The sequence below is a fragment of the Chaetodon trifascialis genome, chromosome 3 (genome assembly GCF_039877785.1).
Source record: "Chaetodon trifascialis isolate fChaTrf1 chromosome 3, fChaTrf1.hap1, whole genome shotgun sequence".
Lineage (NCBI taxonomy): Eukaryota > Metazoa > Chordata > Actinopteri > Chaetodontiformes > Chaetodontidae > Chaetodon > Chaetodon trifascialis.
In genome coordinates this window covers 6,548,944-6,567,742 of record NC_092058.1, presented here as the reverse complement: position 1 = coordinate 6,567,742, position 18,799 = coordinate 6,548,944, and the positions used below count along the sequence as shown (strand labels likewise).

The window sequence follows — 18,799 nt, the reverse complement described above, 5'->3', positions numbered from 1 at the left end:
CGATAAAGCAGCTTATGCCTCAGGGCGTGGCCATCTATGGCGTGGGCTCTCAGTCAGAGCCAATCAGGACAGACTTGCAGCAGTGCCTTTTGTTCCCAGCTTCACCATCTTGTCCAAATATGGTCACTTCTGGATCCAAAAAAAAAAGACAACGGCCATGATGCCAAACCAAAACCAAAACAGCAGTCCACATACCAAAGGGTGATGTAATGGTGGCTCTGTCCGCTGTTTATTATACAGTGTATGTTTGGAAGCGAGGCCACGCCCTTTTTCACAGAAACTCTTCTTTGAGAGTTTTTTTTTTTTTTAATGCTGCTGTCACAACTTTTCCTCTTTATTCAGTTTAGTTCTACTTTTTTTCATCACAGCGCCTTTGCATACTGAAGAACGCATCCATAATTTAGAGCAATTAACACGACAGTGTGATCAAACAGCTCAAAATACCATTAGCGTCGGTTTAATCACTCAAGTGCTAACCGCAGGATCTCTCTCGTCTTTTGCAGCCGTCCCGTCAGCCCCACAGAATGTCATCTCCAGCGTGAATGAAACCTCTGTGATGCTGGAGTGGATGCCCCCTCGGGATTCGGGGGGCCGCGAGGACGTGGTCTTCAACATCATCTGCAAGAGCTGCGGCGGAGGCCGGGGAGGCTGCACCCGCTGCGGGGACAACGTTCAGTTTTTGCCCCGTCAGCTGGGCCTGACAGAATCCCGGGTCTACATTAGCGACCTGTTGGCCCACACGCAGTACACGTTTGAGGTGCAGGCTGTCAACGGGGTGTCAGATCAGAGCCCCTACTCCCCTCAGTACGCCTCAGTCAACATTACCACTAACCAGGCTGGTAAGTGGGCCCATCTGTCTTTTTATACACGTTATATTCCCCATGTGCTCTTCTCTTCTCTTCTCTTCTCTTCTCTTCTCTTCTCTTCTCTTCTCTTCTCTTCTCTTCTCCGTGTCTATATCAGTGCTTCTCCTTTGTTGCGTGTGCCCTGTACAGTACCTCTTCATCACACTCACTCCTCTACAAGCACATAATGCACAGTGCATGGACCTCCACTAAGTAAGTTTCTTTCCTCTCCTGTATGGTGATGCATGCAGATTAAGAGGTCTGAAATGGGGAGGAGAGTGCTGTTGGTGATGTGACAGACAGAATGTGATGGCCCGCTGGTCTTTACGCTGTGACCTCATCATAATGTTTTTCAGACTGTGGAGCTGAGAGCAGGCGAGCTGCTGTCTCTCCACTTCATCTACTGTTCAGTGATTACAGCTATATTTTCATCCATCCACTTGATTGTAGTGTTACATTAAAAAAAAAAACCTTACAAAGGCAGTATATGTGTGGTATGTGCTCAGCATAGTGTACATGTATATACACACGATGTATGAGCCACCTTGTAAACTAGAACACATTCCAGCATGTTCTGAGGCCTAATGAAAAACAGGTTGGTGACTGGGGTAACTTTTTAATCTGCACAATCTTCAAAATCTCCTTCAATCTCTCCTCTGCAGCTCGTGGAGCTTTGCATGCTTTCCACTGTGTGGTTTGCGGCCGACGTTGGCTGCATCTGTAATTATTTCACAGAAGCAGCAGCATTGATTTGCTCTTTAATTGTCTTTATGAAACGCATCATTTGGCGAGCCAAGCTTTTCTCCCCCAAGCGCTGATGAGCGGGGGGATATAGCCTGGCCCGTATCCCCCCGCTGCATCTTTGTGCTCGCTTTGCATCGCATTAGCAGCATACGTAAGTGCCTGTCATCTCTCATCATCCGTCCGCCTGCACTGAGGCCAGCCTTGTATGACTGAGCTACCTAAAGCACTGTGTTACTGTGCTTTTATTACAGCGGACATATTGGGTTTTGTTTAACTACGCTCTCACTCTCTCATTACTTTCCTCTGGAATTCCCAGATGTCCAGATGCTTGCATGGAAGCAGTCCAATAGGAAGGGTATACAAGTTGGACGAACACGTTTAAGAGGAGATTTCTACACGTAAAATGACCCGTCGCAGCAAAAATGTTTACGGAAATCTGCTCGTGTAGAGGCTCTATAAAGTACTCGGTTACAATGCTGAAACTCTAAGTCGCACTAAAATGGAGGCTTTTATTCAAACGGCGACCTCTTTTTATTGTCTGTTTTGATTTGAGTCACTGGTGTGGTGGGTTAATGAGGGCCTGTGAGTGCAGTTAAGCGTTGTAATGAGGCCCCTGCCCCACTCTCTCTCACTGGGCCACAATAAGTCTGCCACCCCAGCCCTTGGCTTCTCTGCTTCCCCTGCCGTGGGGTCCTGGCGGAAATTGGGGGGCTCTGCGCCCTCTCCACTGAAGTGGCCGTCACTTTGGATTAGGCAGCAAGAGCTCCCGTCAGAGGGAGCTGTGAAAAGAACTCAACTCCGGCTTGCCCCCCGCTCCACTCTCCCACTTTCCCCCTTCACCTTGCAAAACCAGGCTCACCCTTGGGACACGGAATTGCAGTTTTGTGGTGCTACGCTGCAGGGCTGGGGTCACAGGGACCAGGAGCCCATAATTGCATCTGGTTTGTGAGGCTTGGAGGTTACATAAACATCATGTCACCCCTAATTACCTCAGGCAATTCTGTGGCTCCTTACACTGAGAATGAGAGCGTTAGATGAAGAGAAACAAAAAATATGTATGTAAGATATACATATTTGTGTGTCAGTCAGGCCCTCGGTAAGCTTACATTGGGCCAGAGGCTGGAGCGTTCCAGCAACAAATAAATAAGCAAATGCAAAGTAAGTGGCGTGAAAGTGTCTCATTTCTTGTGTGGACGGCTCGCGTCCTCAGCAGTGACTTGTTGGTGTGAAGGATGGGGGCAGGGGGAGGCGAGCGGTGTGAGAGACGTGAGCAAAACTTCTCACTCACCATACCCAATCAAGCACCCACCACACTCTATTACCCACAGGGCTTATCCTCCCACTCTGTAGGTGGCTGGCGACAGTTCCTCTGCGATAAAGGACGTGATTGCCCTGGAAAGTGCGGCGCTTGATTACACACTGTAATGCCACACAAAAGGAGATGCCGTGCTGAATGGCATTTGAGCCCGTTTTATAAGCATATGACTAATTCCCCAAAACTTGTATTGTGTAGAATACGCAGAAGCCTTGAAGCGCCTCCAAGCCTTTTTATAATAATGAGTCACAAGTAAGCCATCTATTTTGGCTTTGTGCTGTCTATAAAATGTTACTCTTTGCATGACATTAAATGAACGGAGGGAGTGAGACAGAGTTGCAAATCTAATGCTTTCTGTCAGGGACTGAGGGTGAAAACCATGGTGCGTCTGCATGTTCCAGTGATTTAACTGGGTCTGACAGGTGAGAGAGCGGTGACACAAGACCGGTCTCACACATATGGTAACACCATAGGGGGAGGGGTCAGGTTTAAATGTACTGTGTATTCCAGTGATTTATTACAAACCTTAATCTTAACGTTGAGCTTTAGAAAGCATTTGCTGCAGCATGTTTGAGTTGAGCGGCATTGTGGCGATCTGTATGGCAAGTCTTTATACAGCGTTTAACAATAGTGCCACTGAAATCCAAAAACAAAGGTCAGCTTTCATTGTAAATGAATGAATGAACTCACCCCACCGGCGTGTTTGAAGGTCAAGAGTTTAGACTTTAACAGACAAAACAACTGGATCGTTAATGCATTTAATTTTGTACTTGGCTGCTTTTAAATCCTTTCCCCGGGCCCTGTTTCCCAGCATTAGCAGTTTTTTGTGTTCAATCATTATTTCAGTCCAGTGTTTCAGTTAATCTGTGAACCCAGGCCTGTTAGAGCTGCATAGTTTTATTAGAAAATGTTCAACGGGGCCCCTTAATGTAGTGACGTATTATGTTTTCTGGGGATGTGATGTTTGTGATGCTGGTGCAGATCATCTGCTCAGTCAGACAGAGTGAAAACAGGTGTGTCAGGCCCTCGAAGCAGGGAGCGACGACACTGCCAACTCAGTTCTTCTGCTTCCTTTTAAAATATTTCCAGTACCAAACAAAATCTGCTTCACTTTATATGTCGTAAATGTCGGCTGATTAATTGGTTTGGCTGATTAATGGCCATAAGCAAGCTAGCAGTCTTAGCTTTGAGGTCATAGTATCCAGAATAATATGTAAACAGCTTCACCATGTGCAGCAGAGAGCTTCACAAGCAGCACTGCGACATGAAGCAATGTGAAAATCCAGGAAAAAGTTCAGCGCCAGTCTCCGTTACTCACATACGTCGTCGTTCGTTGTTCTCTTGAGGAATAAATGACTTGATGCTGAAACCACCGTGAAGTTTAATCAAAGGTTTTTGACAGCGGAGGCAGTCTGTGATTTTGTCCTAATAGATTTACTGCATTTTGCCTTCACTGAGTTTGTGACACATGGCTGGAATGACAGGCCACAAACACACACAGTATGTATTTTCATGCATCCACATATTGCACACACACATCAGCCAAATCCATCACAGAGTTTGAACATCAAGTCTTTCCTGAGTCCCTGCTAACTGCTTGTTACTGGCAGACTTCAGTAATGTGTAAATCAGTTGCTGAGCAATTAATAGCAATGAAAGAGGAAGTCGCTGTAGCGTTACAAGCTAACGCAACGTCAGTGCAGTTTTAGAGAATCTTTCGTAAATGTGAGCATTACTTTGTTCTATTTATGTCTGGAGAAGAACGTGTTTGACAGTCAGTAGTGTTCACACACTTAAAATGAGATGGAAATAATTGATTTCGCTCACCCATCTGATGAAATCTACTCATTTAGTCACGACTAGTTTGTGCGGCTCAACCTGTTTTAACTTGGTCACGCGTAAAATCCCACTCGGTAAACACGTTCATGAGAATTAGACTAAATTTGAACTGACGAAGAGCTTGTGCAACTGGCTCCAGGTCAGCACACCCAAGCCTGTGTTTAAGCTGTCAATAGTGCTTAGATGGCATAGTTCTGATGAAGGATGGCTTGGCTGGAAATTGCAGTTATCACCATATGTCATTCATGTGTGTATGAAGGCAGCAGAGTCTATTTAAGTCTATTTTAGGTCTTCTATGGATTACAAAATAACTAATGTGCTCGATGCCTTCTGCATACAGATGAGTCTGTTACTCTAAAATATGACGACACAAATAATTGCTAACTAACAATGAGGCTGCCAGTTATTTGCTGGCCTTTGTAGAGCTGCTGTATCATCAATTTCAGTGCACAGAATAGATTATCTCCTTCCTGGATGCAAACTATCAGCATTCTCCGAGAGAATTCAGCATTGCACAGCAGATGAATAAGTTCTCCATACACCCAGTGTGCATGCCATATTGCATTCTATAGTGTTTGGGTATATTAGATTCCAGAGGACATATTTGTTTAGGCATTTCATTAACTCAAGGTGAGCTGTGGCGTCTGCTGCTAATGCTATCAAGAAGCAGAGCGACTGAATTGGTTTCTTATCAGGTGAACTGGCTGATTGTGGAAGTGAACCACATTATTCAGAGGGTGGGGGGGTGTAATGGGGTGCAGCCTTTTCATATGGCCTAGGGAAGATTTATGACTTAATTATTGTCCAAATTGCCCCAGTCCACTGTAACCAGGCTACCAGGGACTTTGCTGCTCCACTGGGTCGTGGTGTGAAAAGCACTGGTGTAGAGCCAGGTGGGACTGCCAGAATGTGTCAGTGCACCAGTCAGCCAAGTGTGGCTACTACACTGTTGACTTTAGGACGGTGTCACCAATTCAGAGAGATTCTGTGTGGCCCAATAGCACATTTGTGGCAATGGCATGACTTTCTAGTCACAACACTGTCTGCCTTTAGCTCAAGCAGGGTTGTTTTAATCTGTGTGACTTTCTCTGCAACAGACCTAGAACAGAGCCAGTTAATGCTCCAATGCAGCTCTACAGTCACAGCTTCAGAAAAGTGCAGCTAGTTAATGCACCAAAGGACCATGCATTCTCATGTAGGTGCAGTTCTGGTGAATAATGAGACCAAGAAATCCACGTAAAACAAACGAGTTCTCACATTACATGAAATCATTTGCATGGAAAAGACAATTATGGCAAAAGATTAATTTTCCTCATAGGTGCAAAATACATAGGCACGTTAAATAAAGCGATAGTAGCAGCTACTTCAGTGTGTAAAATGCAGCAGTGCAAGAATGAAAGAAAGATAAAGATGCTGAGAGACAGAGAGTCAGACAGGGACCACCGGTGTACACGGCGTGCAGTGTGACAGTGACAGAAGGTGTTAAGAACGGCGCATATGGTGGGTGCCAGTGTAGGTCAGCCAGGCAGACAGACAGGAGGCCTCAGCATGCACCTGGAGCTCAGTACTGACAGAGCCTTGAGACAGGGCTGCTCTGGTAGTCAGCCAGCAAGCCACACATACGCCGCATTCGTGCTACTGTTGATACAGAGCAACCTGTTTACAAAGACAGATTAAGACGAGCACTTCAGCAGAGAGAGTGAGATTATCTCAGCGATAAAGGGTGTGATGAAGCAGCCTGCAGGCCAGTGGGACAGTGAGGTTCATCAGATAACTTGTGCGTACAATATGAATTTGATTAGGACTTCCCAGAACAGAATTAGCACATGGATTGTCAAAATTAGTTAACTAATTGATCATGTTCATAAATCATGCAGTCGCCATGTGCTTTTTTTTTTTTTTTGGTTATGTTATATGGATCTCTTCTTTCAGAACGCGATCAGCAGGTTAAAGCCTGTGCGGGGAGGAGAGGAATAGAGTATGCACATCGCATGTATGTAAATCTAGGTTAAAAGGCCACGATCTCTTGGCCCAGTGGGCTGTAAAAGGGAACATAATGTGAATATACAATTAATTATTGTTGAGTGCATTAGCTGTATACGGAAACGCTTGAATAATTGATCATACTTTAATGCAGTCATTTATTTACTTTTTTACACACACAAGCGTCGCGATGGTGATAATTAAAAAAAGATAATAAATAAAGGAGATGAAGCAAAAAGGGGTCGTGACCCAATTAGCACTGTGTTTTTGAATTTATTAAATTTTATATGAACTTTATGGAGTTAACTTCACCAATTAAGAAAATGGATCTGTGATAAACACAATGACGCCCTCCCCTCTCTCCCGCTCCTGTGGTGACATGCTGTATTAAGTATTCCTTTTAATGTGGATGCAAAGCAGAGTTGTCATTGTCTGAGCGACTATCTTTCCACTGTCTGGCGTTTCTGGCTCGAGCACGACGAGCTGCTTCCCCTCGCTCCTGCTCATATGTCACTAAAGCCTCTCATTTTTTAATGTAGCCTCGACTCCCTCCGATAGATCGTGCTGATCATGCGATCTGCATCTACCATCATCCTCTCGAAGGTTTTATGTGTAAATTGGGGTCAGGAACTTTATAAGCGGAGATGATCTTTTATAATCCTTGCTATTGTGTGCCACTCATCGCGGCAGCCTCATACTGTGTCGAAAAGCAAGACTTCAACATTAAGCCTGAAGTCATTGCTGTACATTGAAACAGAAATGGAGCAGATGTGCTGCTTGCAATTTCTACGTCTCGTTCTTGTTGGAGAGATATTACTTTGGAGCTGCGGCAGTAGGAAGTGGTGGGAATAACTGCCTCCTTGACATGATTTTTTTGGCGAGTGTGAATGAACAGTAATCAGGACATTACTAAATGTAATAGTCAAATAATGGGTGTGTAGTCCCACATTTCTCAGGAGGTCTCCGTTTTGGAGCAACACACTCAAACTCTCCATATTAGAAGATTTCAGATGTACTTTTCTAGATTTACTTTTCAATATTTGAATGTAGGGCACGCCACACATGAATTGTGTCCCGCACACTTGCATGTACGAGCACACAGTCTGGTTCAGCTGTCTCTATTGTCGTGTTAGCATGCGCTGAATCCTGCCGAGCCACACAACACCTCTTTGAAACAGCTATTCATCTCTGTTCTGCTCATGTCAGCGTTCTGTTTTTCTGCTCTTCCAACAGAGCTATTAACTCGATAAAACAAAATATTTCTGCGTGCCACTGACCGAATCAGAGAAAAAGGAGGCTGTAGCCCACACTCGCCTTTCCAGCGTTGGAGAATATTGACATGCATTCTGTGGTTTGTGGAGTTTTTCTCCTCACAGATGCCAGTTTGGAAATTGTTTAAATGCAGAAAAGCAGCTTTCTGATTAAACAGGGTCCACTTTCCCCCAAGCTGTGTGAATCAAAGCCTTCACTCCACATCCTTGTGGTGGACAGCTCAAACATTGTGTCAGTTCAGCCCTAAACCCCCCCAAGAGACTAAAGGACCACAGTAGATCTGTGGATGGCAGCAATGGCCCTTCGCCAGGTTGAGGTTCTTTAAAACTATTTTCTAATCATTTGGGATGGCTTTTTGTTGTATTAAAATAATCTTTCCAAGATCCATTGGGATTTGGCGCCATGTTGGGACAACATTATCATATATTTACGATAAAGTCCTGCAGTTATTTTATTTGTGGTGTTTTAACGGGCCTCAAGCGACCGGAGATGTTCTTGTTAGACGCTTTGGCTGCTTTAAGACCATCCAAATTTGAGGATGTTCAACATGTTGAACATCACTTAAACTACAGAAGGACCGTCTTTATGGAAGTCACTACATCATTAACTGTTAACAGCGGCAGTAAAGAACGACAAGAACTATTCAAAGTTCATTTAAAGCTCAGACTGGCCCAGATGCTGAGGATTGTATTCAGCACCACCCACCAACATCGGTCCCCTAAAAACCATCCTGTTTTTGACTGTGTGACGTTTAGCTCAGTTGCTGTAAAGGAATTGTCTCTCATTTCTTCTGCAGCATTGTATCCACACATATTTATCTGTTTTGTATCTCCTCCGTCTCCAGATTTGCTGCCTTGGCTCACTCTTAAACCGTAACCTCTGCAAGTATGTGAAAACTCCTCAAGACCCTGAAGAGCCTATTTTAGAATTAGCTTATAGTGTGTGTATATATGAGTGTATTATAGTCCTCAATCTTTTCCAGTGCAGATGGTTTAAAGCTTGATGAACTGAAATCTCACTTTTGTAGCTTTACTGCACTGGAAAATCTTTATAGATGTAAAACCCACAATCCTTTGCAGCTGGGGAAGCGGGGCAAGCTGCCAGCATGCTAAAAGTACATGCAAATATGGGCCTCTCCCTTTAAGACGGCTCGATACGCTGCTCATAAATGAACGGCAGGCGGACAGAGCGGAGCAGTGGCAGCCTGTTTGGGAGGCTGCCTGGTAGAAGACCAGGTGGTTTGGGCCCTTTGGGAAAGAGCACACTGTGGGGAAACTGATTTTTACAATGAAAAGGAAAAGAGATTTACGAGCCCTGACCTGTTCTTGCTACCTCCCCCATTTTCCCCAAATCATAGCGTTGCTCTCTGCACCAGAACGTCTAATCATATCAGAGCCACATGGCTGCAGACACATTAGGATGTTAGAAAGATGCAGATAAAAGGCCTTAAACATATACTTTCTCGGAAGCATATGATTCATGTGCCAACAAATGATGCCTGTTTGTACAGACTGAGACAGACCCAAACCAGAAGTATTAAATCATGGTGGCGTCATCTCTTGCTGTCAATAAATCAAGTCCACGAGCCGCTATTTTGGTTGCTGTGATTTTTCCACACCTGCTCCTCCAAGCATGGCTCGTCCTGGAGCTCCTGAAGACCCCTCCAATCCTGGTAGTCTGTCCAATGACGGCGGGCACCTTAGACTGAGCTCCCTCTGCTGCCACTCATCCTCAGTGGTCTCACTTCACCAACCTAAAGGAAGACGAACATCACATTTATGGCACTTCTTATTAACGAGGCTCAACAGTAGAAATCCAGCTTTCCCAAACAAGAGGAGAAGCCCACCAAAAGAGCGTGGTGTAGAAACTAAAGCCGAGACATGAATGAATGGGATGGATGAAAGCCTCGCTGCTGTGTGTGCGTTAGCAGAAACATGCCCCATTAAATCAGCTTGGATTTAAATGAGTGGAAATATGCCTGTAAACTCCGTCTTTAAATGATTAGGCGAGTCACTAGGTGTTCCAACATAATGCTAAAACATCTATTAGACATGTTGAGCAAAACAGAGGCTTTGTATTCTCTGTTGCTGGGCCAAGGCCAGAGCGTCATGCTAGAATAGACTCCAAAGCACCGTCTTTCATATCAGATCCCAGGCTGAGTGAAGATGTGGGGTCTGAAACCTAACTCTTTGACAACAGCTGGGGCCTCCCATCCTCTCACAATTAAGCCATGCGATATACAACCTTGAAAGTTTCAAATGGAGCCAGGCACTCTTTATTGCTCTGATTATCTTTGAGCTATATGCAGACTCGCAGACAGCGTGTTCATAATTGATCTGATGTTAAACTCCCAAATAAAGTCAATAATCACCAGTGGTGCATTTTAAGCTTTGGTTTAGACACGACAAAGTTCTTGACGTGAATATGTTTTATCTGCTGTGATTTGCAGGAGTTTCCTTTATGGCTGCAGCTCCTCTGTCCACTCTCACTCCTCCTCCTGTGGCATATGGGAAACTCCTGTTGGAGACATATTCATCAAGGCCATTTACCTTTCCAATTCAGCCATCTAATTTGATTAGGTAAACTTACAATCCCCGTCTTTGTCGTTATAACCGCCTCATTAGTTTTGAGAACATGAATGGAGCATTCATTGATAAAACCTATGAAAATAATGCGTCCAGTGAAAGTGGAGCTTACATACTTTGAAGAAATTAATCTGACGCGACGTAGTTCATGATGAGTTGGCTTCCAGTATTGACTGGGAATTTTTCTTACGTCTTTGTTTTTTAATTTCTAATCGCCTTTAATGGGGTGCAAGCCGCATGATTTAAAAATAATTATTGGAACAACAAAGAAAATGTCTCGAAACAGCGAAAACATGTATTTAGTGGCATTACTCTGTGAATGATGTTGACACAATGGAAACCGAGTATTTACTCAACCATTTAAATTATAGATTAAGTTGGGGATGGGGGGGGGTTCTAGGTACACTTGAAGATTTGGAGTACAATGGAGACTTGTAGATTTGGAGTACATAAATTAGATGTATGAAAATGACTTTCACATGCGGATTCATTCATTGCTGTAGGCCTTACTGCAGTGAAACGTCAACTTGGCATACCACGACATTCCACAGTCAATTGGTGGAATGTCAGCTTAGTCTGAAATGCGTGTACTGAATTGACGTGAAGTACACAACACAGCTGGATTGCTGTGTTCTCTACGAGCTGACTGTTTCAACCGTTTTTCACGCAGTTGCGCTTAAAGTCACGTCTCCCTTTGAGTTAAGCTCGTTTTGTTTTCTGATACACCAAACCTTTATCGCTTTCTTGAGCTCAGACATGGCGACTGCCACCCCGCTGTCTGGAAGTTGTCCTTTAGCAGAGGAAAACCACAGTGTTCTCCTCCAACAGCTTTTCATGTTGGCATGTGTCCATCCTTTGTACATGAATACATGAGCTGCCTTTGTTTCTCTGGCCCTGTATCAGGTTACTAGGCATGGCTGCGCCGTGTGTTTAATGGAAATGCTATGCAGGAAAAGGCCATGTGGCAGTCTTGAATATATGTACATCCGTAATGGGATACTCGTGAGTTCCCCTTAGAGTAACTGTTTGCCTTATTAGGCTGTCTTCTTGTGACTGCAAACAAACTAGCGAGTACAGCGAGATGGAGGAGATTCTGAGACTGCTGTCCTGTCTGGGCACTGTATTATTGCACCTCCGGCTTCAGGAAGGAGGCATGATGCATGTTCGCTGCAGAGTCACAAGCCATCATACATCGTGTAAGTGCTTTGCCGAGATGAAATACAGAACACCTCTTTATTATGTGCTGGCAGCAGCACATGAGGACATACTCAGTCCCGTGACCATCGCGGTTTATACGAGACATCATAATTTGTTGCCTCAGATGGATGCTTCTGCTTGGGTCAGAGGGCATTCAAGGCATGGCTGATTAGCTGATGAGAATGAGTAAGGTTATAAAAGGGACTTTTATTATTGGCTCTGACTCAGTGTGGTCACCTACACGCTATAATTTCTCCCCCGATCCAGGACAGTAGCTGCAAAGACACGTCTACTTGATACCGCTGTGAGCATTTCTTTACATGAACAACAGCACAATAAATATGATCTACAGAAGATTTCAAAACCACACACATGCAGCCTTCGAGTCTTAGATTATAGAGGCGTGTCGGTTGTAGTTTCCCAGTCAGTGGATTTTCCATAGAGAACGCGTGCCGGTGGAGAGACTTCGCTCTTTATTGCTGGGACTCAGGGGAGCCACTGTGCTGCTGGCTGAGGCCTGCGTGTGTGTGCAGCACGGGCCTGTAGGGGATGAGCGCCGGGCTTGGCGTCCATAAATCTTGCCCGGCACCCCTCCCTCTCCGACTCCCCCAACCCACCCTACTCTTTCACACATACAGAGGCTCAGACATAGAGGCCTGCAGGCCTTGCCAGGCTCCCCAGACAGAGCTTTTTATCTTCGGCTTCTCTTAGCTTTACACTGACCCACGGCACCCTGAACTAATCTTAATGGTTGTTGGAGGACTTGAAGTGAAAACGCCCCCCTGACCTCATGGTTGTGCTAAGAAGAATGTACAAAGTTTTAGGTCACTGGGCTATGCAAGGCTATAGTAGGCCACCCATGATCTAACAAGTCATTTGGTCTACTACTGAGTCCTAACATTGTGCTTGCTTGAAAATATGCGAATAAACTCACAGCAAGGAAGAGAAAATATTTTACTTGTTCCAGTGTAACAAAAAAGAAAAGAAAAGAAAATCATCAGGAATGAAAAAAAAAAACATTTTCAAGGTATTGTTTTAGGAAAAAGTATGACTAATATAAATCAACTCAAAATTATTGCCAGATTTTTCCCCCAAAGGCCCCAAAACAAGCAAATGTTTTGTATTGAACGGCTTTGAAAGATGAGTGCGGTATTTCAAGTACACTGACTACACATGATGAAAGTACATTAATGTCCAGCTGTCCACCAGGATGCTTGGTCATTAGACCTTCAGGGACTTTGCAGGTGTCTTTAAAAGGACCAGGGGTTTTAAGTATTTTACAAACAGCATATTCTTCACGTTACAGCTGACAGTTTTCCAATGCTTGTCGTTTGTTTTCAGTTTGATCTTCCTTCTTCACGAGCGCTATTGCTTTCTGTTGATCTCTGTATGCTTTAAAAAATCAATCTGCAGAGACCTAAAACTTAATTAGTAAGGTAATCCATCACAGTCAGAAGAGGCTCATCCTGTTTTTTCGTCAAGTTGCATTATCAGTGAGTGGTACTGCAGTTGCTGGCAAGAGCTGCGGGTGAAGCTTTGGATGGTGCAAACTTCAAATGGTAATAATCAGCTGCCAAAAAGTGTTTTACTGATGAGCTCTTTTATCAGAGAGTGCAATCTGGAAAGCAAACGGGTCAATACCGTGACTGTACAAAGTTTACTGTAACTTTGTCTGTTTGTCATAAGGGTGATGAAGTAATCTTTGTGTTGGCCTCCTCATACAAAGCAAGCTTAAAGAATTCTGAATGTTGATTTTCGTACCCGTCTGAGAGGCACTGGAAACCAGTGTGTGCCTGGAAGGTAAGAGCGTAATCTAAAAAATGAAATAGGAAAAATTGTTGGCAGTTACTTGTAATTTAAAACACATGCAAATTGTAGCATGGAAAACCTCTGCTATGGTCCTTTAAGCTCTCATCAACAAGGAAATATGCATAAACATCTACAACTAAATACAATTAGAACATGGAGGACAAAAAAAAGGATGCTGTGTAGCACAATTGTGATTTATGCTATTTGCTTGTTTGGTTTATGTGGCGGGCGCAAATGGCGTACTTTGTGTAATATGTGGCGGCCCTGTGATTTTAAAATGATTTATTTGGAGGAGGCGGTCTGTTATCAGCGGTGTGACAAGTGTAGATGAATCACATGAAGATCATAGCTGATACCGGGAAGTCCCGAGAGGCTGCTTATGTGGTTTAGCCACTGCAGTAACTTGCCAACATGCCACGCACGTCTAGCCGTGCGACTCACTAAAAGGAGACAGCAGTATATTACACACATTTTATGGCATTACGTATTACACCTTTGCAGAACCTGGTGTTTGGCTGTGAGATTAAAGATGCTGTAAAATCCTCTGTGCGTGACTGTGAAGTCAAGCAGTGATTGATTTGCCTCATCCTTAACACACTGTCTTTGTCTCCTCACAGCTCCATCTACAGTGTCGATCATGCACCAGGTCAGCCGTACTGTGGACACCATCACCCTCTCCTGGTCCCAGCCAGACCAGCCGAATGGAGTCATCCTGGACTATGAGCTACAGTATTATGAAAAGGTCAGTCACTCATCCATATAAACACAAGTTTCCTTTTCTTCCCATCTGGCTAAATAAATTTAGCACCAATAGTAAAAACCCGCTCTTTGGTTCAGTTGTGCAGTTAAATTCAGAGTCTCCTCATGCTTGTTTGTGTAACAGCACATCCTAGGAGGCATGTAGACAGAGCTTCTGAACATTGCTCAGAACTTCTGCTCATTCTCTTTCAATTACAATCACGGTCAGTCACTGGGAAAGGAAACCGCGCTCAGCCCTGCAGTAGGGCCACTGGGGATTGATGCGCAGAGACTTGTGGTTGAAACAATGGTCCACAGACTGCTGTAAAAATAGTATTCAAGGGGCAAGCTCCACCGAATCAGCATTCTTTCTCACAAGAACACTCGCAGTCACAAATGTGCGTTGATTCAAGCACAGTGATCACTAGAACGCATGCGAACGTGTGCGCACGCACATGTACGCAGCGTCTGTCGAGCTCTCTCCTGCACGCTGAGCCGTTCCACTTTTGAGTATAATTCCCTTCTCTGACACTGCTGGAGAGAGCTGTCAAAACAATTGTCCCGGCCCCTGCTGTGGATCAGAAGTGTGTGCTGAGCAGTGGGTTGAAGGGAGCAGCTAAAAGAGTCTCAGTCTCCGCTCTCAGACCTGTCAGCATTCCGGAGAGGAGGAGTATGGCAGCGAAGCACAGCTCTGATCATCAGACGGCATGGCTCAGAAAAGCCGCCTGACCTGAAACTGCCACCAAATCTACCTTCTCAACTGCAGCTGCCTCTTTCAGTCCTGCTGCTTTATCAAACATTAGGATTTCTTTTCTTTTTTCTTGCTCGCAAATTATTCAGATTAATTCTATTGTGCTTACTGTGGATGTTTGGAACATGGATGTAGAGACGCTCTGCTCTCAGTGTTTCAGTCACTGTGCTTAAAAGACGCTGTTTGCTGCTGTGCTTGAAAACAAGATATTACTATTCACTTATAAATAGCTGCAGCCTCGCTTCATTTATTCCGTCAATAATATTCTCATTTAAAATAGAAAGAAAATCACATCCCAATGTTAAAATAAAACTTCTGAACTTTTGCTGAGATCATCTCTTAAATGACTAAAATCCAGCTCCGTGCTTACCGGCACTGTTACATCACCCTGGATCGTTACCTTGTATATAATTTATAGCTTTTCATAATTGAACTGTAATTACTAATGTGCACTAATGCGCACATGTTGTTTTTCCTTCTCCTAGGACCAATCAGAATATAACTCCACCACCGTCCGGAGCCAGACCAACACAGTGGTCATCCGTGGCCTCAAGCCAGGAAGCATCTACGTGTTCCAGGTCCGGGCCCGCACCGTGGCTGGGTTTGGACGCTACAGTGGCAAACTGTACTTCCAGACCATGACTGAGGGTGAGAATTCAGCCAATGTTCACTGAAGCACGCAGAGCTGTTATCACCTCTCATGCGTGGCCCGTCAACACACCATGTACTGTAGTATAGTATGGATACAGACAGCTGCGGGAATGAAAGGCGGTCGTGTTGTGAAGTAAACATTTCTAATGCTCCAAAAGCAGATTCTTACTCTCATCGTGCTGTTTTCAGTATTAGCAAAGCATCCCACACGTTTAATTATTTCATTATCCGTATTTCAGCAGTCCGGATTCTTTCCTTTTTGTGCTACACAGATGTCCTCCGCTCAAAGATGGAGTTTTGCGATTTGCCATCATAAGCCTTTAAGTCAAGGATGAGGTTGAAGTTGTCTTATCTTTGTGCTATGACACGGCTAAGAGAAGAAGGAACATTCAGTAAACATCAGTCATGTAGGTTAATGTTAGAGCCAAGGCCTGGGTTTTCCCCTCTGAACATCTCATTTCCTTTTGCCTGCAGTGCCCAGGGCCATCATTAGCCTGAACTCTCACACAAACATCCTTGATGCTGCCACACGCACAGATCCCAGCTCTAAAGATATATCGAAACTGACTCATAACTGTAAATATTGAGTAAACTGAGGATATACAAGGATCGTTGTTTTCAGTTTTTGCCCAAAAACACTTGTTTTGCTCAAAGAAAGTAGATCAGTTCAGAGTGATGTTCACCTGGGTATTATGTCCCCGTGCACCCAAAAGCTTCCTGCTGCAGTACGTTGATTACCATAGTTTAAAGTAAACACTGTTTTGTGATGAGTACAGCCTGAAAAAGCCACACAAAGCAAAGGAAAACACGAGGAGAAAGTGAGAATGAGTCAGTCACACAGGAAGAAAAGGTTAAACTACTTTTACACAGCGATCCCACAACATTCCCGTAAAGAAGAGCCGTCGTTATGTCGGCTTTGCTTGTTTACACTGAACCGAACAACGCTGGTATAATGTCGCCCACGCGTGTGATTTTACATAGCATGCCGGCACTGGGGAAGTAAAAGAGGCTTTGGGCAGCGACGTTGCTTTCTGCCAGCCTTTCTAATAACAGGCCATCCTTTACCGTCCCTGTCATAGGGCGGTTGATCTCGTCCTCTGCTCTGAGGGTAAGAAGCTGCCAAACCTTGTTGTCTCCACAGTGTTCAAATCTCCAGTTACTATTCTTCTTCTTTTTAGCTGCTGGTTACTTATCCACCCTGAAAATCTGATTCAATGTTCAAAATAAACACTGATAAATTCTTCTTTATCAATGGCACCTCAGGGTTATAAACACTAAAAATATCAAGTCCAACAGTCCAACTGACTGTCTGTAGTTAAACATGCGGCTGACACATTGCTGAAATTCCCTATTTAGCATTTAAAAGCACTGTATAAGCATACATTTTCAACCCATCTTCAACCATATAATTTAATACTACATATGAATATTAATAATAATAAAATAGCATTCTGTTTAGAAAGTAGTGTTTTAATTCAGTTTGTTTTAAATTACTATCAGGATGCACTGATCATAATTTTTCTCTCCTGATAAAGATTCCAATACCTCAACTTGTGATCCAATATTGGTGTTATAAGAAGATATAAGAGTTTAGTAATGTGTTTGTTTACAACTTATACTCATCTTGTAGGCACCCATAAGTGGAGGCCGGTGTAAAAACGAATGATAATATAGGAAAACACAGTTATAACTATATGAAATGTGTCATCAGGAGTTAGAATCTGTCCTTATATCTGCATACAACTGCATTATATTGTATTATCATCCATTTAATAAATGTTCTTAGTGTGTTTTAGAAATGCTAAATTGGGGTTACCAATCTGAGTTCTACCATATAGAATATAATGTGTCTGCTGTCATGTCCGGAAGCGCAGAGCGCTGCAGGGAACTCATCACCTCGTGTATCTGGCTGAAACCGTGAAGTCGTGTGTCCTTTGCAGTGCTCCAGAGAAGGGCCTGGCTCTGCCTCTGTGTGCCCATTCACTCGCTGGATCCCTGCTCTTGGCTGCCTGATCAGTCTGGGTCTCACCCAAACATGCTCTCCCTGCTCACTTCACACACTTTCTGCCAGATGATTTGTCCATATCCGCGGCATCTGAGCACATTCAGTGTCCTTTGGAAAGCGGTCCATGCGGCCAGTCAAGATGCCAGGATGCTCATTGGTTCACCCGGCCGTATGTCTGTCTGTCACCCATTGCTCCCTCCATATGCAGTGGCTCAGATGCTTCCCCATATGTTTCAGCTTGTGACTCTGCGTGTGCGTGTGCACTGATTATGTATGTGTGTCTTCTTTTTATAGAGGAATACAACACCAGTATTCAGGAGAAGCTACCTCTCATCATTGGCTCGGCAGCCGCTGGCTTGGTCTTCCTCATCGCTGTGGTTGTCATCATCATCGTCTGTAACCGGTGAGTCAGTCCTGTCACAGTCTTTCAAAAGAGGCTCGCCAATACATCATGTACACAAGCTGGCAGAGCGGACGGTCCTCCTTTTCAGTTGTTGTGTTCAGTGAGGTTGCATGAGGTCTTTTCACTATTGTGTTCTTGTTTACACTTTACGGAGACAGTTTGACATGTGTATAGATGTTATACGTTGTAGGTACATAAAAGTCACTTGTTTATGTTTGCATTTCTTCTTCCAGTCTTCTTGTTAGCTGTGCGTCTGTTTCTGTGTATCTTCTGAAAACGGTTCTTGGAACTAAGCGTAAGTTCATTGAGAGCAACCAAAAGCCAGTCAGCTTCCTCGTACGTGTGCACGTGCTCGGCCAATCAAGCTTAGTCTGATTCTGGTTCGTACTGTCGATGCGAGTTGTGCAGATAAAACCATCTCGGTTCAAATATATTAATTCTTAATAAATTCCAGTCTTTGAGCGGCAGAAATAATATATAAATGTCAACACTGCTAACAATAGTGTTCTGTAGGTGCTCCTGCTCGAAGGGTATCAAATGTTTGTAACTGTGCCAAGGTTAGGATTTCACTTCCCACTGGGGCCACTCTTATTAAAACTGCTGCTTAGCTCCCACACAGTGTTTTGATTCACAGAAGAATGTACAAGATGCATTTCTGAATA

At 44.1% G+C, this 18,799-nt stretch overlaps 1 protein-coding gene across 3 annotated transcripts in view; it reads left to right on the top strand.

Moving 5' to 3' along the window:
* Positions 1–18,799, top strand: part of ephb2b (eph receptor B2b) — a 116,873-nt gene that overhangs the window by 85,078 nt on the left and 12,996 nt on the right. For all 3 annotated transcript variants that reach the window (XM_070958253.1, XM_070958254.1, XM_070958252.1), the window contains exons 5-8: positions 504–839; positions 14,207–14,331; positions 15,564–15,726; positions 18,029–18,137. In XM_070958253.1, coding sequence (XP_070814354.1) covers positions 504–839; positions 14,207–14,331; positions 15,564–15,726; positions 18,029–18,137 — 733 coding nt within the window. The remainder of the gene's footprint in view (positions 1–503; positions 840–14,206; positions 14,332–15,563; positions 15,727–18,028; positions 18,138–18,799) is intronic.